This window comes from Salmo trutta, chromosome 21 (assembly GCF_901001165.1).
Source record: "Salmo trutta chromosome 21, fSalTru1.1, whole genome shotgun sequence".
Classification (NCBI taxonomy): domain Eukaryota; kingdom Metazoa; phylum Chordata; class Actinopteri; order Salmoniformes; family Salmonidae; genus Salmo; species Salmo trutta.
The window spans coordinates 47,113,040-47,129,761 of record NC_042977.1 but is presented as its reverse complement, the minus strand read 5'-3'; the positions used below and the strand labels follow the sequence as shown (position 1 = coordinate 47,129,761).

Sequence of the window (16,722 nt, the reverse complement as noted above, 5' to 3'; positions counted from 1 at the left end):
ATCCCTGGATGGGAGACCAAATGAATAGCTGTACATAGATCAACTCTCCAGTAGGAGGTGCTGCCCCAGCATATTGTTTTTCTGATAGTGGATATACGTAACTGTCACGTCTGATTTGGACTGGCGGATAGGCGGAATCAAATGCAGGAGACAGAGGTGCTGGAGGTGAGTGTCTTTTAATAAAACGGACACACACAAACGCCGAAAAGCACAGGGCGCTATACAAAGTTCACCTGGGAGAAACACCTTCCCATAAAACACAAAATATAATACAAAGGCAAGGAGCGCAGCCCGGTAAATCCTTCCCGTATAATTGTCGCTAACACAACGTGGACAATAAACAATCCCGCACAAAATACCAACTGAAAACACACATTAAATAAGTCCCCACTAATGACATACACAAAACAGGTGCGGAACAGACAGACAAAACTAAACGACACAGAAACAACGATCGGTGGCAGCTAATAGGCCGGCGACGACGACCGCCGTGCACCGCCCGACCGAGGAGGTTAGCCACTCTCGTTGGATCCTGTGACAGTAACAGTGATCTGACGTTGTTTCAAAGGAATAAACTCAACATATTTTGTACGAGGTTTGTCTACGTTGAAAATGGATGACATACATAATCCTGTGGTTGACATTTCACCAGTTTGTGTCTAGTGGGTTCTCACATGATGTCACTTCTATCTATATATATATATATATATATATACTGTATATAATCTGTATCTTCCTGAATGTTAAGTTTAGTTTGTGGCCTATTCTACTCCGATATTTTAAGGAGTAAAAGATAAAAGCTGTGGACATACTTTGATCATGTCTCTTTCTCTCCTTTCATTCATTTCTCCATAGGTATCCATAGCAGTCATGGACCAGTGCGTAAGTAAATCAACATTTAAATACATTTATAATTTTCACCTCAGACTTAATCTTTTATAAAGACATTATCGTTTCAGACATGGATTTCTTAAGAGATGACTGTGTCGTTTTTAGCCATGGGTCTCAGTGCTTGTTCCCCAAATAGTGTAGTTGAGCATCCTTCAGCTAGATACGCTTCTTGAGCCTCTCAAAATGTCTACTCACTCATGTTGCATGCAAGATGTCATTAGTACTTTTTTTTTACCTTTATTTAATTAGGCAAGTCAGTTAAGAACAAATTCTTATTTACAATGACGGCCTAGGAACAGTGGGTTAACTGCCTTGTTCAGGGGACAGAATGACAGATTTTCACCTTGTCAGCTCGGGGATTCGATCCAGCAATCTTTCGGTTACTGTCCACTAGGCTACCTGCCGCCCCCTTGTAGATCCAAGTCCCTAAAGCACAAACCATTATCTATTACCATTATCATAGTTGGTATCAAAATGGAACATGAATCAAGATTCTAGAGTGTTTTGGTGGAGATTACACACACTGCTACTCAGTGTCCACACTGCTTCTACACCTGCATTGCTTGCTGTTTGGGGTTTTAGGCTGGGTTTCTGTACAGCACTTTGAGATATCAGCTGATGTAAGAAGGGCTATATAAATACATTTGATTTGACCTTGACTCTCTCTGTATAACAGTCATGCATGTTCACCACAACATCATTAGGACTGCCTTTAGTGAGATAGCTGTGCATGCTGTCTATGTGCATTCAATGAATCCAGGATGAACTATCTGATAGCATAAAGTAACTGTCACTTATATGACCTCTCCCATCTTTACACAGATCGAGCTAATGCTTCATCTCTAGGTGTTGCAAACCGTAATCAAGGTAGGCTAAAATTGAGGTTGATTTGATTCTTACTAAACTGAAATTCAAGAATTGAAATTGGGTAATGCTGTCCCTGACACAATGTGAACTTTCTCTCTCTCTTTCACACACACACACACACACACACACACACACACACACACACACACACACACACACACACACACACACACACACACACACACACACACATACTTACACACACACACAATTACACACACTCCAGCCGTTCTAATCCAGACCTCTGAAAAGTCCACATCATTAGGAGACATCCAATGATCACCTTCACCTCTCCTCAGCTCTCTCCCTCCCCCTCCCCCCTCTCTCTCTCTGTCTCTCTCTCTCTCTCTCTCACACATCTCAACCTCTCCTCAGCTCTTAGATGCCTTTGATCAGGCCCTCTATCTTAATTACCCACAATTCTCTCCATGGGGGCTTCCCCTCTGCTATCCTCACTGAGAGGAGAGTATAGGAAAAGGAGAAAGAGAGTAGAGAGAAGTGGGAGGAGAGAGAGAGATTAAAGAGGTGAAGAGAGGAGAGGAGATTGACAGAGAGAAGAGAGGGAGAGAGGAGAGGAGAGGAAATTGACAGAGAGAAGAGAGGGAGAGAGGAGAGAAGGGGAAAGAGGAAGAGAGAGAAAACAGAGAGAGAGAGACAGGATAAGGAGAGTAGAGAGAGAGAAACAAAACAGAGAGAGGACAAGGAGAGTAGAGAGAAAACAGAGAGAGAGAACAAGGAGAGCAGAGTGAGATAGAACAAGGAGAGCAGAGAGAGGGAGGACAAGGAGAGCAGAGAGAGAGAAAACAGAGAAAAAAACACAGGATGAGTTTGAAAACAGAGAAAAAACACAGGATGAGTCTACTGATAACTAACCCAAGATTTATAATCACCGTTTTTTTTGGAGCAAATGATGCACATTGGACAGAACAAGCAAGGAGGTGGGAATAACCAAGTACAAGTTATTGGTTCGTTTTTGCATGTATTTGCATATTTCCGATAGGTAACACCTAATCTGTGAATGTCCTATATTATTAGGAGATATAAGAAAGCTCAGGAAATATTAGTGCTTTTTTGGACCCACAATTAACCCCTTATTTTGTTGGCACGAAACTGCCTCCAAACTTCGATTCATTTGTATGGGCTACCTTCAGATGAATCCTGTGACACTTGTGGGAGTCATAGAGCAAAACAGAGAACACCATTGTGTTCTTTAGAGCCGTATTAGTTTGCGGCTCAAACGGTTTGGACGTTACAGATAGAAGTTGGCACTTGGTCATAACTGACTTCAGACAAGTTCTGTGACACTTTACGGGGTTTTGTAGGCCAAACTGTTCGGATGCAACAGATGTTTTCGTGAGAAGACCGATTTTCATGGTGTATGATGGTCTGACAAACAACACTGTAGCTTATCCACCTTCCACCGTAGATGCGAAAGGCCGATATAGGCGGATGTGGTGGATTGAGACCAGTGGCGGTCAGTGCTGTTTAACATAAGGGTGGATAATATTTTTTTTATAAGCATGGCCATATTTCTATTACAGCATATTGGATGACTGTCATTCATATTCCATTCACCCAGCTCAATGTAACAACGATAGGTTTAGGTTACTACGTAATAGTAACATTTTCCCTATACCCATCATGAAGTTTCTACAACTTAGGTGCACAGGTCAAGAGAAACATTTGAGGAATCAAGTGACATTCAATACACTCTTGTCTGTATCTAGATGATCTAGGGTGTAATCATTAGTCCAAACAGTTGCAAACCAGAGTTTCTATTGGACAATGCATGATCACTTTTCTCGTTAATTCCTTTTCGCATCTCTCCTTCTCTCAACTTTTCCCTTTGCTTGCGTGCTTCAGTGCACAACACTGCAGAACAGCTGCACAACATGAGGTGATGGTGGTGGATGAATGGCACGGAAATGGGCCTCAGGATCTCGTCACGGTATCCCTGTGCATTGAAATTGCTATCGATAAAATACAATTGTGTTTGTTGTCCGTAGCTTATGCCTTCCCATACCATTACCCCACCGCCACCATGGGGCACTCTGTTCACAACGTTGACATCAGCAAACCGCTCACCCACACAACGCCATACACACTGTCAGCCATCTGCCCGATACAGTTGAAACCGGGATTCATGCATGAAGAACATACATCTACAGCATGCCAGTGGCCATCGAAGGTGAGCATTTGCCCATTGAAATTCTTTGGGTTGTGCAAACCCACAGTTTCATCAGCTGTCCAGGTGGCTGGTCTCAGACCACCCGGCAGGTGAAGAAGCCGGATGTGGTTACATGTGGTTTGCGGTTGTGAGGCCGGTTGGGCGTACTGACAAATTTTCTAAAACAACGTTGGAGTTGGCTTATGGTAGAGAAATTAACATTTAATTATCTGGCAACAGCTCTGGTGGAAATTCCTGCAGTTAGCAATTGCACGCTCCCTCAAAACTTGAAACATCTGTGTCATTGCGTTGTGTGACAAAACTGCACATTTTAGAGTGGCCTTTTCTTGTCCCCAGCACAAGGTGCACCTGTGTAATGATCATGTTGTTTAATCAGCTTCTTAATATGTCATAAACAAATTTGTGCACAACATTTTTGAGAAATAAGCTTTTTGTGCATATGAGAAATTGCTGGTATCTTATTTCAGCTCATAAAACACTTTAGTTGTTGCGTTTATATTTGTGTGAAAGTAAAAGTGAATACATACTACTAAATATAGCTAGCTCTCTCTCTCTCTTGCTTCTCCTTCATTTTTGAAGAAATTCACTTGTTAAAAACTGTTCAACTACTGTATTTCTCTCTCTTTAAGTCAACTATTCTCCACATTTTATACACTGCAGTGCTAGCTAACTGTAGCTTATGCTTTCAGTACTAGAATCATTCTCTGATCCTTTGATTGGGTGGACAACATGTCAGTTCATGCTGCAAGAGCTCTGATAGGCTGGAGGATGTCCTCCGGAAGTTGTCATAATTACTGTGTAAGTCTATGGAAGGGGATGAGAACCATGAGCCTCCTAGGTTTTGTATTGAAGTCAATTTACCCAGAGGAGGATGGAAGCTAGCCGTCCTCCGGCTACACCATGGTGCTACTCTACAGAATGCTGTTGAGGCTACTGTAGAACTTCATTGCAATAACAGTGTGTTTTAATCAATTATTTGGTGTCGTGAATATATTTAATATAGTTTAATCTAAAAATGATAACTATTTTAATGTTTCACTATTTTTATTTTCATGAAATTCACTGTGGAGGATGGTCATCCCCTTCCTCCTCTGAGGAGCATTCTCTGATTGAGACGCAGCCCATGCGAAGAAACGGATTTCTCCAGCTTAAACTGAATAAAAAAGTGAAATGGGTTTCCATTGCATTTTCACTCGTAGTGAGAGGACCACACAACATATCGCATGACTCTACTTCATAAGATGGTTATTATATCAATATTTGCACATAACGGTGTTTCCACCGCCATTTCTCACAGACACCTTGTCTGGCGTATTTTGTTTTGTCGATATTTCGAAAGTTTACGGATAAATTCGCTGTTTCCATCAGGCCTGTCATGACATGTATTAATCGACATGTACTTTACTTTAAAAAAGGTTGGATCTAAACCTGGTTAGTGATGATAAACTAGCAGGACTTCGGCCATGTTTCATCTAGCTCCAACTTCTCACAGTGACCGCCGTTCGACTTCCTCTCATCGCCATATTTGGTAGTGAGTGGAAGTTCTTAACGAATGCTTCAGATTTATACCCCTGGGTTTGCCCTTTTTGTCTGTGCTACTGTGGGGTTTATGTAGATTGATCTGCAACTATCTCTGGTTAATCCCTGTGCACAGATCTCCTGTCTATCTGTTGTCTGTGTAAAAAGTGTTCCAGCGATAGTTGCTCCTCGCGTGCCCCCCCTTCCCCACAGCCCTCACAGCCCGAAGACAGAAATGAGAAGGTAACTTTTAGGATTTCCAGGATGAAGGTAAAGCAGAGGGGGATCTATTCTTCAGCTGTTGTTTTCATCTCTTTCTCCCAGAGCTGTGTGGTGTGGTGTGGTGTGGTGTGTGGTTGTGTGTGTGTGTATCTCAGCCATTTCTCTATTTCTACAGTATTAAATATGTATCTCTCAGCCATTTCTATCAAATCTATCTCTCTATCTCTCTATCTCTCTCTCTCTCTCTCTCTCTCTCTCTCTCTCTCTCTCTCTCTCTCTCTCTCTCTCTCTCTCTCTCTCTCTCTCTCTCTCTCTCTCTATCTATCTATCTATCTATCTATATATATACTGCTAAAAAAAATAAAGGGAACACTTAAACAACACAATGTAACTCCAAGTCAATCACACTTCTGTGAAATCAAACTGTCCACTTAGGAAGCAACACTGATTGACAATACATTTCACATGCTGTTGTGCAAATGGAATAGACAACAGGTGGAAATTATAGGCAATTAGCAAGACACCCCCAATAAAGGAGTGGTTCTGCAGGTGGGGACCACAGACCACTTCTCAGTTCCTATGCTTCCTGGCTGATGTTTTGGTCACTTTTGAATGCTGGCGGTGCTTTCACTCTAGTGGTAGCATGAGACGGAGTCTACAACCCACACAAGTGGCTCAGGTAGTGCAGCTCATCCAGGATGGCACATCAATGCGAGCTGTGGCAAGAAGGTTTGCTGTGTCTGTCAGCATAGTGTCCAGAGCATGGAGGCGCTACCAGGAGACAGGCCAGTACATCAGGAGACGTGGAGGAGGCCATAGGAGGGTACCAACCCAGCAGCAGGACCGCTACCTCCGCCTTTGTGCAAGGAGGAGCAGGAGGAGCACTGCCAGAGCCCTGCAAAATGACCTCCAGCAGGCCACAAATGTGCATGTGTCTGCTCAAACGGTCAGAAACAGACTCCATGAGGGTGGTATGAGGGCCCGACGTCCACAGGTGGGGGCTGTGCTTACAGCCCAACACCGTGCAGGACGTTTGGCATTTGCCAGAGAACACCAAGATTGGCAAATTCGCCACTGGCGCCCTGTGCTCTTCACAGATGAAAGCAGGTTCACACTGAGCACGTGACAGATGTGACAGAGTCTGGAGACGCCATGGAGAACGTTCTGCTGCCTGCAACATCCTCCAGCATGACCGGTTTGGCGGTGGGTCAGTCATGGTGTGGGGTGGCATTTCTTTGGGGGGGCCGCACAGCCCTCCATGTGCTCGCCAGAGGTAGCCTGACTGCCATTAGGTACCGAGATGAGATCCTCAGACCCCTTGTGAGACCATATGCTGGTGCGGTTGGCCCTGGGTTCCTCGTAATGCAAGACAATGCTAGACCTCATGTGGCTGGAGTGTGTCAGCAGTTCCTGCAAGAGGAAGGCATTGATGCTATGGACTGGCCCGCCCATTCCCCATACCTGAATCCAAATGAGCACATCTGGGACATCATGTCTCGCTCCATCCATCAACGCCACGTTGCACCACAGACTGTCCAGGAATTGGCGGATGCTTTAGTCCAGGTCTGGGAGGAGATCCCTCAGGAGACCATCCGCCACCTCATCAGGAGCATGCCCAGGCATTGTAGGGAGGTCATACAGGCACGTGGAGGCCACACACACTACTGAGCCTCATTTTGACTTGTTTTAAGGACATTACATCAAAGTTGGATCAGCCTGTAGTGTGGTTTTCTACTTTAATTTTGAGTGTGACTCCAAATCCAGACCTCCATGGGTTGATAAATTGGATTTCCATTGATTATTTTTGTGTGATTTTGTTGTCAGCACATTCAACTATGTAAAGAAAAAAGTATTTAATATGATTATTTCTTTAATTCAGATTTAGGATGTGTTGTTTAAGTGTTCCCTTTATTTTTTTGAGCAGTGTATATATATATATATAGTACCAGTAAAACGTTTGGACACACCTACTTCTTGGCTTTCTCTCAACCAGCTTCATGAGGTAGTCACCTGGAATGCATTTCAATTAACAGGTGTGCCTTGTTAAAAGTACATTTTTAATGTGTTTGAGTCAGTCAGTTGTGTTGTGACAAGGTGGTATACAGAAGATAGCCCTATTTGGTAAAAGACCAGGTCCATATTATGACAAGAACAGCTCAAATAAGCAAAGAGAGACGACAGTCCATCAGACATTTAAGACATGAAGGTCAGTCAATAAGGAAAATTTCAAGTGCAGTCGCAAAAACCATCAAGCGCTATGATGAAACTGGCTCTCTTGAGGACTGCCACAACAAGAGAAGAACCAATGTTACCTCTGCTGCAGAGGATGAGTTCATTAGAGTTACAAGCCTCAGAAATTGCAACCCAAATAAATGCTTCACAGAGTTCAAGTAACAGACACATCTCAACATCAACTGTTCAGAGGAGACTGCGTGAATCAGGCCTTCATGGTTGAATTGCTGCAAAGAAACCACTACTAAAGGACACCAATAATAAGAAGAGACTTGCTTGGGCCAAGAAACACGAGCAATGGACATAAGACCGGTGGTAATCTGTCCTTTGGTCTGGTTTAGTCCAAATGTGAGATGTTTGGTTCCAACCGTCTTTGTGAGATGCAGAGTTGGTGAACGGAGAATCTCCGCATGTGTGGTTCTCACCGTGAAACATGGAGGAGGATGTGTGATGGTGTGGGGGTGCTTTGCTGGTGACACTGTCAGTGATATATTTAGAATTCAAGGCACACTTAACCAGCATGGCTACCACAGCATTCTGAAATGATACGCCATCCCATCTGGTTTGCGCTTAGTGGATCTATCGTTTGTTTTTCAACAGGACAATGACCCAACACACCTCCAGGCTATGTAAGGGCTATTTGACCTAGAAGGAGAATGATGGAGTGCTGCATCAGATGACCTGGCCTCCCCAATCACCCAATCTCAACCCAATTGAGATGGTTTGGGATGAGTTGGACCACAGAGTGAAGGAAAAGCAGCCAACAAGTGCTCAGCATACGTGGGAACTCCTTCAAGACTGTTTGAAAAGCATTCCAAGTGAATCTGGTTGAGAGAATACCAAGAGTGTGCAAAGCTGTCATCAAGGCAAAGGGTGGCTACTTTGAAGAATCTCAAATATAAAATATATTTTGATTTGTTACACTTTTTTGGTTACTACATGATTCCATATGTGTTATTTCATAGTTTTGATGTCTTCACTATTATTCTACAATGTAGAAAAGAGTAAAACTAAATAAAAACCCTTGAATGAGTAGGTGTGTACAAACTTTGACTGGTACTGTATATTTCTCTCCTTCACTCTTTTTCTCTCACTCTGTCTCTCTGTCTCTCTCTCTCTAACCGGGATGATCATAGCGAGTGACAGAGTTCTGGAATATTGATTTATCACTCTCCATTCCATATGACATCACAGGGTGCCATATCTTACATTATCACAGAACATCAATATTTCACCTTGTTGAGGAACAGAGGAGCCAGGGAGATGCCCGAACAGGTTTTAAACAATAAACTGAATGAAAAAGTAGTTTTTCAGAAAGAAAGCAAGAGAATAACTAAAAGCAAATGGATCTGTTATTGAGATGTGTGGTTAGATCTCTAGCCACTAAGGTTGTGGTTAGATCTCTAGCCACTAAGGTTGTGGTTAGATCTGTAGCCACTAAGGTTGTGGTTTGATCTCTAGCCACTAAGGTTGTGGTTAGATCTGTAGCTGCTAAGGTTGTGGTTAGATCTGTAGCCGCTAAGGTTGTGGTTAGATCTGTAGCTGCTAAGGTTGTGGTTAGATCTGTAGCCGCTAAGGTTGTGGTTAGATCTCTAGCCACTAAGGTTGTGGTTAGATCTGTAGCCGCTAAGGTTGTGGTTAGATCTGTAGCTGCTAAGGTTGTGGTTAGATCTGTAGCCGCTAAGGTTGTGGTTAGATCTGTAGCCGCTAAGGTTGTGGTTAGATCTCTAGCCACTAAGGTTGTGGTTAGATCTCTAGCCACTAAGGTTGTGGTTAGATCTGTAGCCCCTAAGGTTGTGGTTAGATCTGTAGCCCCTAAGGTTGTGGTTAGATCTCTAGCCACTAAGGTTGTGGTTAGATCTCTAGCCACTAAGGTTGTGGTTAGATCTCTAGCCACTAAGGTTGTGGTTAGATCTCTAGCCACTAAGGTTGTGGTTAGATCTGTAGCCACTAAGGTTGTGGTTAGATCTGTAGCCGCTAAGGTTGTGGTTAGATCTGTAGCCACTAAGGTTGTGGTTAGATCTCTAGCCACTAAGGTTGTGGTTAGATCTCTAGCCACAAAGGTTGTGATTAGATCTGTAGCCGCTAAGGTTGTATTTAGATCTGTAGCCACTAAGGTTGTGGTTAGATCTGTAGCTGCTAAGGTTGTGGATAGATCTGTGACAATATCTATACAGTAGGCTAAACACTATAATAGCTACATCATTTAAAACCTAATCATTACCACAGTATATAGTAAGGTTCTGATTGGGGGGGGGGCAGTTAACAGTGCACATGCTGTGGAATACACTTCAGTCATTATTTTCTTAGAAGTAAATCAAATGGCTTTTTTTGGAAAATAGACTATATATCATTGGGGAGGGAAAAGCTCTGCTCTCGTTCTTCAAGTTTGAAAACATCTATTTTGTGAAATCATTCAATTGTAAAGCTAACATTCAAAAAACATTGTAGTCTAAATCCTAGTCATTGAGTCTCTCTGCTGTCCAATCCATCAGTAGATGTTCAGTAGTGGCACTGTGACGCACACACACACACACACACACACACACACACACACACACACACACACACACACACACACACACACACACACACACACACACACACACACACACACACACACACACACACACACACACAATAACAAACACACACACACACACACGCACATATACACACATACACAATAACAAACACACACACAATAACACACATACACACACGCATACACACACACACACACAATAACAAACAAACACACACACACACGCACAATAACAAACACACACACACACACACACATACACAATAACAAACAAACACACACACACACACACACACAATAACAAACAAACACACACACACACGCACACAATAACAAACAAAATACACATACAAACACATACATTTAAACACTTACACCATGCCCCAATGATGAATCTGTGTTGACAGTTATCCTGCAGAGAATGTCACACCCTTTGACAAAGTTGTGATGCTGCACACGTGAAGGACTCAGCGTGTGTGTGTGTGTGTGTGTGTGTGTGTGTGTGTGTGTGTGTGTGTGTGTGTGTTTGTTTGTTATTTTGTGTGTGTGTGTGTGTGTGTGTGTGTGTTTGTTTGTTATTGTGTGTGTGTGTGTGTGTGCGTGTGTGTGTTTGTTTGTTATTGTGTGTGTGTGTGTGTGTTTGTTTGTTATTGTGTGTGTGTGTGCGTGTGCGTGCGTGCGTGTGTGTGTTTGTTTGTTATTGTGTGTGTGTGTGTGTGTGTTTGTTTGTTATTGTGTGTGTGTGTGTTATTGTGTGTGTGTGTGTGTGTGTGTGTGTGTGTGTGTGTGTGTGTGTGTGTGTGTGTGTGCGTGCGTGCGTGCGTGTGTGTTTGTTTGTTATTGTGTGTGCGCATGTGTGTTTGTTTGTTATTGTGTGTGTGTGTGTGTGTTTGTTTGTTATTGTGTGTGTGTGTGTGTTTGTTATTGTGTGTGTGTGTGCGTGTGCGTGCGTGCGTGTGTGTGTTTGTTATTGTGTGTGTGTGTGTGTGTGTTTGTTTGTTATTGTGTGTGTGCGTGTGCGTGTGCGTGCGTGCGTGTGGGTTTGTTTGTTATTGTGTGTGTGTGTGTGTGTGTTTGTTTGTTATTGTGTGTGTTATTGTGTGTGTGTGTTTGTTGTGTGTGTGTGTGCGTGTGTGTGTGTGTGTGTGTGTGTGTGTGTGCGTGCGTGCGTGTGGGTTTGTTTGTTATTGTGTGTGTGTGTGTGTTTGTTTGTTATTGTGTGTGTGTGTGTGTGTGTGTCTCAGGGCAACTCAATGAGTGGGTGTTGTTGTTCTTTGGCCTGTGTTTGAAACTCTTGAGATTTCTCACGTCTGTCTACAGGAGTACTAACGATAGTTGGATTGGACAGTGTAGATTACCATAGCAAGGACAGACTCCTTTGATGGAGAGTCATTATTATCACAATCCTTTTACTGGCCATTAAAGACTAATCACGGTTATATTCATCTTCATATGATGAACTAATAATCTGAGTAAATTAGTTTTCACTAATGTGGTAGTACTGTAGAAAAAAATCTATTTAATGTCAACTCAAGACAGAGTGAAAGATACTGTCTGGACCCTACGTGGCTTTTGACTAATATTATTATGTGGGATATAGACAGTTACTGCACAGAATGTTCCTTTGATACAGTACCTTAGCTCCACACTAAATCTGCTCACTTCTACCACATCCCACTCATTTGACTGCATTTGACTGTTGGATTCCAGAATAAGTCAAACCCGTCAAAGCAGTTTGTCTAAGGCTTCTTCTCAGCTCCAGCTCTTTCCACCCCTTCAACCTAGTGTCTCTCTCTCTCTCTCTCTCTCTCTCTCTCTCTCTCTCTCTCTCCCCTTCTCTCTCTCTCTCTCTCTCTCTCTCTTTCTCTCTCTCTCTCTGTCTCTCGCTCCACCCCTCCAACCTTTCCTAAGCCCAGTTAATCAGGCCTACAGATGCTGGGGGAAAAACAATGGTCCCGGGGTCTTCTGGAGGACGTGGAGCAGATGGATAATCCACAGATCCACTGCCAACAAAGTCAACTCTGTAAAGTCTGCAGATTAGAGACCTTTCAATCTGAATCTGAGGCAGAAAGTCAGTCTGCTGCTCCAGCTGAGAAGCTAAGAACGTCCATACATTTAAACAATAGCAAGTATTAGCTACCCCAGCGCATCAAATACTTATCCAGCGTGCTGCAAACGTTCAAGAAATGTTTTGTCATCAGTGGTTGTTTTGTTGAAATGTTTAGTCTTCTCACAGTGTGGCTCCTATGGCACTAATCTGTTGAGCATCTTTGGAACTCCGCCCTAGCATTTCATTGGTTTGATGTATTGCTAGGCATCACTTACATACAACCCAGTTCCGAAACCTCTTTGGCTGATTTCTGCCATGGAACTCCCCCCCCCAAGCTTCCCGTTTTAGGTAAAACCTTGTTCGTGACGAGGCTAGGCAAGGGGCAAAGTGACTAGGTAACAGGATAGATAATAATCAGTAGCAGCAGCGTATGTGACGAGTCAAAATAGTTAGTGCAAAAAAAGGGTAAATGCAGATGGTCCGGGTAGCTATTTGGTTAACTATATAGCAGTCTTATGGCTTGGGGGGGTAGAAGCTGTTCAGGCTAGGCCACGACATGCAAAAGATAAATTGTTAGTTGATCAGTAGATTATTGAGTTTCTATGCCCTGCCTTTGTATAGGCTCTGAGATTAAATAGGCAATGATGTCGCACTCCTATCGCACAGCAATACTGTCGCCTACCCATACTGTCAACTTTTTTATTTTTATTTAACCTTTATTTAACTAGACAAGTCAGTTAAGAACAAATTCTTATTTACAATGAAAATAAATAAAATATAGATATAGGACAAAACACACATCACAACAAGAGAGACAACACAACACTACATAAAGAGAGACCTAAGACAACAACATTTTAAATAGGCTAGCAGTCTATTTACAGTGTTGGCAGAATCTTTAACAGTAATTTATGCTTACTAAGGCCTACTTCAATGTAAAAATCAACTGTTCACCAGTATTATAAACTGCACTGCCTATGATATTGCAAAACTCTAAATACATATAGCCTATCTATTTACTAGGCTACTAGGTCCAATTAAATGAGAGATACACATGGTCATTTGTTGTATATGTCTCTTTTGTGAATATGAACCCATCGCAGCCAAAAAAGGTGAGGAATGTTTACTGCAATGGTTCTGAAAATAAATAAAGCATTGTCAAAGATTCCTAAATCTAATTATTTTAGATTCTAAAAATAAAACCACATAGATTTTTGCTCTTCCTACTAACGGCAAATGGCTTCATTCTTGTTAATGTTTTCCTTTTTATTTATTTTTATTAATTGGTCTAGGTCTTATCTGACCAACAGAACACAAGTATGTCATGTTGGTGATGTTGTGTCAGAGGCCAAATAAATGCCCTGTGGAGTACCACAGGGATCAATTTAGGGTCCCTCTTATTTCTTAATGATATGCCAGATACAGTAAGGTGAAAACTTTTGCTTTATGCTGATGACTCAGCCGTATTTGTATCAGGGAAGGATATAGTTTACATAGAGGAGACTCTGAGTAAGGAATTGCATTTTGTTAGAGATTGGCTAACTGACAACAAATTGTCGCAACATTTGGGAAAAACGTAATCGATTTTGTTTGCAACAAAACGTAGATTGCTTAGGGCTGACAAAATAACGGTAAACGGTGCAGGCAAGGAGATTGAATCCCTAGATTAATCCCTTTATGGAGACCTGATTGCTGCTAAAATTCATTCTAAAATGGTGAACAAATTGAAATGTTTATATCGTAACACTAGATATTTTAACATGAAAGAAACTGCTTGTCTCAACCTTGATTCAGTGTAATTTTGATTATGCCTGTTCTGCTTGGTATAGTGGGCAATTGAAAAAGCTGAAAAAGAGATTGGAGGTCATGAAAAATAATGTTACGCTGAATGTCCCATCTAGGACCCACATAGGGGTACAGGAGTTCCGGGAGGTGAGCTTGTTGCCTTTGGAATCCAGAGTGGACCAACTTAAACTTAATCATATGTTTGACATCTTAAATGATCGTGCCCCAGGTTACATGAAAAACTACATTGATATGGTCTATAACCAACACAGTTACAATACCAGAGCTATTGTGTCATGTCTTGTAAAATCCCAAGAGTAAACAGTCCTGCAAGGAGCGTGCTTTCATATACAGGCATTTGTCTATGGAATAGCCTCCCCTTGGAGATCAAAGAAAAATTGGAAATATATTTGAAAAGCAGGCAAAGGTTTTCATTTGGACAAGGTTGTCTACGTAAGAGAAACCACTCCACTGCTCTTTGTGCCCACTACTGCTGATCAGGTATGTTAATTTCAATGATAGGTATGATGTATAATGAATAGATTATTTAAATGTGAAATTAATGTGGTTGATTTTTAAGGTTAGGTAGAATTGCAGTGAATAGTTCCACTTTTTAGGATGTCAATATAAATGATTGTATTTATCATTGTTTGTAAATTTTGTCTTGCCTTTTACTCATTATGTGTTATTGTTTTTACCATCGAGGACCACTACGGAAACAAGCGTTTTAATTAGTACTTTCGAGTGATATCCTCTGGGTCCACATTGTACGTTTTGTTGTATATGTCTGTTACCCAAAATAAATTCAATTAAAAACATTTTTAAAATAAGCTTTTCATCATATGCCCAATTTGCACAAAATATTTACTTGCCAGCTTGCAGTACAATATTTCAACCACCAGCAGATGTGTGTAACATATGTTCTAAAGTTTATGGGGAAGTGAGCACATTCTCTCTTCAAATTATATTTTCATAAATACACGCACCTTTTGGGATATATTTTGTACATATGCAGGTTTTATAAATGAAGCCCCTGTTGTTTTGACCGTGCACTTATACGTGATCCAGAGCCATTTTACACAGAATCGTTAATGAGATTCATCCTTATGCAGGAACGAGATTCCAATTATACTCCAATCTCTTGGCAAATATTATATCATCGTAGATTTCTCTGTAAGAAGAGAGGGAGGAAAATTAGCATTTTTATTCAATCTATTTTCATCTATTTGCATTCACATCCCTACTGTATGTCATTCAGATCATGCAAAAATTATGGAACTAATATTACAAAACAGTCCTTACTACTTAGCAAAAGTGTGTGTTTGTTACAATACTTCAATACAATCCTAACATCCTAGCTTTTGGCATTCAGATCATAGTGTTTGCTGCCTGTGAAGTTTACTCCAGCCAGGGAGGAACTATAATGGAATCATCTGCACATGCCAATTTGCATTCCAAAGGCACCAATCACATGTGGAGAGCCTGGTAGAAGGCGACCAATTACGTGGAGAGCCTGGTAGGAGGGCACCAATCACGTGGATAGCTTGGTAGGAAGAAGCCAATCAAGTGGAGAGCCTGATAGGAGGGTGTCAATCATGTGGAGAGCCTAATAGGAGGGAACCAATCATGTGGAGAGCCTGGTAGGGGGGGCACCAATTACATGACGAGCATGATAGTTGAGAGCCAATCACGTGGATAGCCTGCTGTGGGTTATTGGTTCCTTTTGTTTCAGTGTTATTTTCTCTCAAATCCCCCGTGGTCTCTAAAATACTACACCTGCGCAAGATCACCTTCTATGGTCTCAGTCATAAACAATCACTTACACAGTCCTGTTTTGAAACCGAAGTGTCCCAATACTCACAGATTACGTTTACGCCCACACTAATAATTTGATATTAAACTGATTATGGCAGTAGGCCAGTTATGGTATTAGTCATGTAAACACCTTACTCTATTATCTTAATACACAGGTTAAAACACCTGGTTTTCTGAGCAATTTTTCAAATTATTAGGCAATCTAAATGGCTTAATCAGAGTTACAGCGGTGTATTTGATCTGCTCATGTTCCAGCACGAGCAGCGCTAGCTTCCTTCTTTTGCACGAGTGAAGTGAGTTTGGAAAAACTGAAGGTATGCCTCTTTAGAAATAGTTTTCACATACAAACTTTATTTGTCCGAACTCAGAATCAAATATGCCTCACAAAAATAACATGGTCACTGTGCTAGAACATTTTGATTGGCAATTTTCTGCATTTATCAAATTCCCATCAGGTAGCCTGATTTCAGATGTAAACAGGATTTTAGGGAAATTGTTCTAGTTGCAAAGCATGTAAACGTTTAAATCAAACTATAATATTCATCTGACTATTCACAAAATGGTATTGTTGTGGGCATATTACCGTGCTCACAGATGGCCTTTTTTTTT

General features: G+C 41.7%; 1 protein-coding gene across 2 annotated transcripts in view; it reads left to right on the top strand.

Annotated features, from left to right (window-relative positions):
* LOC115157587 (netrin-G1-like) overlaps window positions 1-16,722 on the top strand; it is a 145,269-nt gene that overhangs the window by 120,968 nt on the left and 7,579 nt on the right. Inside the window, exons 4-6 of one of the 2 annotated variants that reach the window (XM_029705970.1) lie at window positions 856-882; window positions 1,714-1,758; window positions 12,380-12,573. In XM_029705970.1, the coding sequence (XP_029561830.1) occupies window positions 856-882; window positions 1,714-1,758; window positions 12,380-12,504 (197 nt within the window). In that variant the 3' untranslated portion in view covers window positions 12,505-12,573. Of the gene's footprint in view, window positions 1-855; window positions 883-1,713; window positions 1,759-12,379; window positions 12,574-16,722 lie in introns of those variants that run through there. The other variant, XM_029705969.1, reaches the window with a different exon arrangement.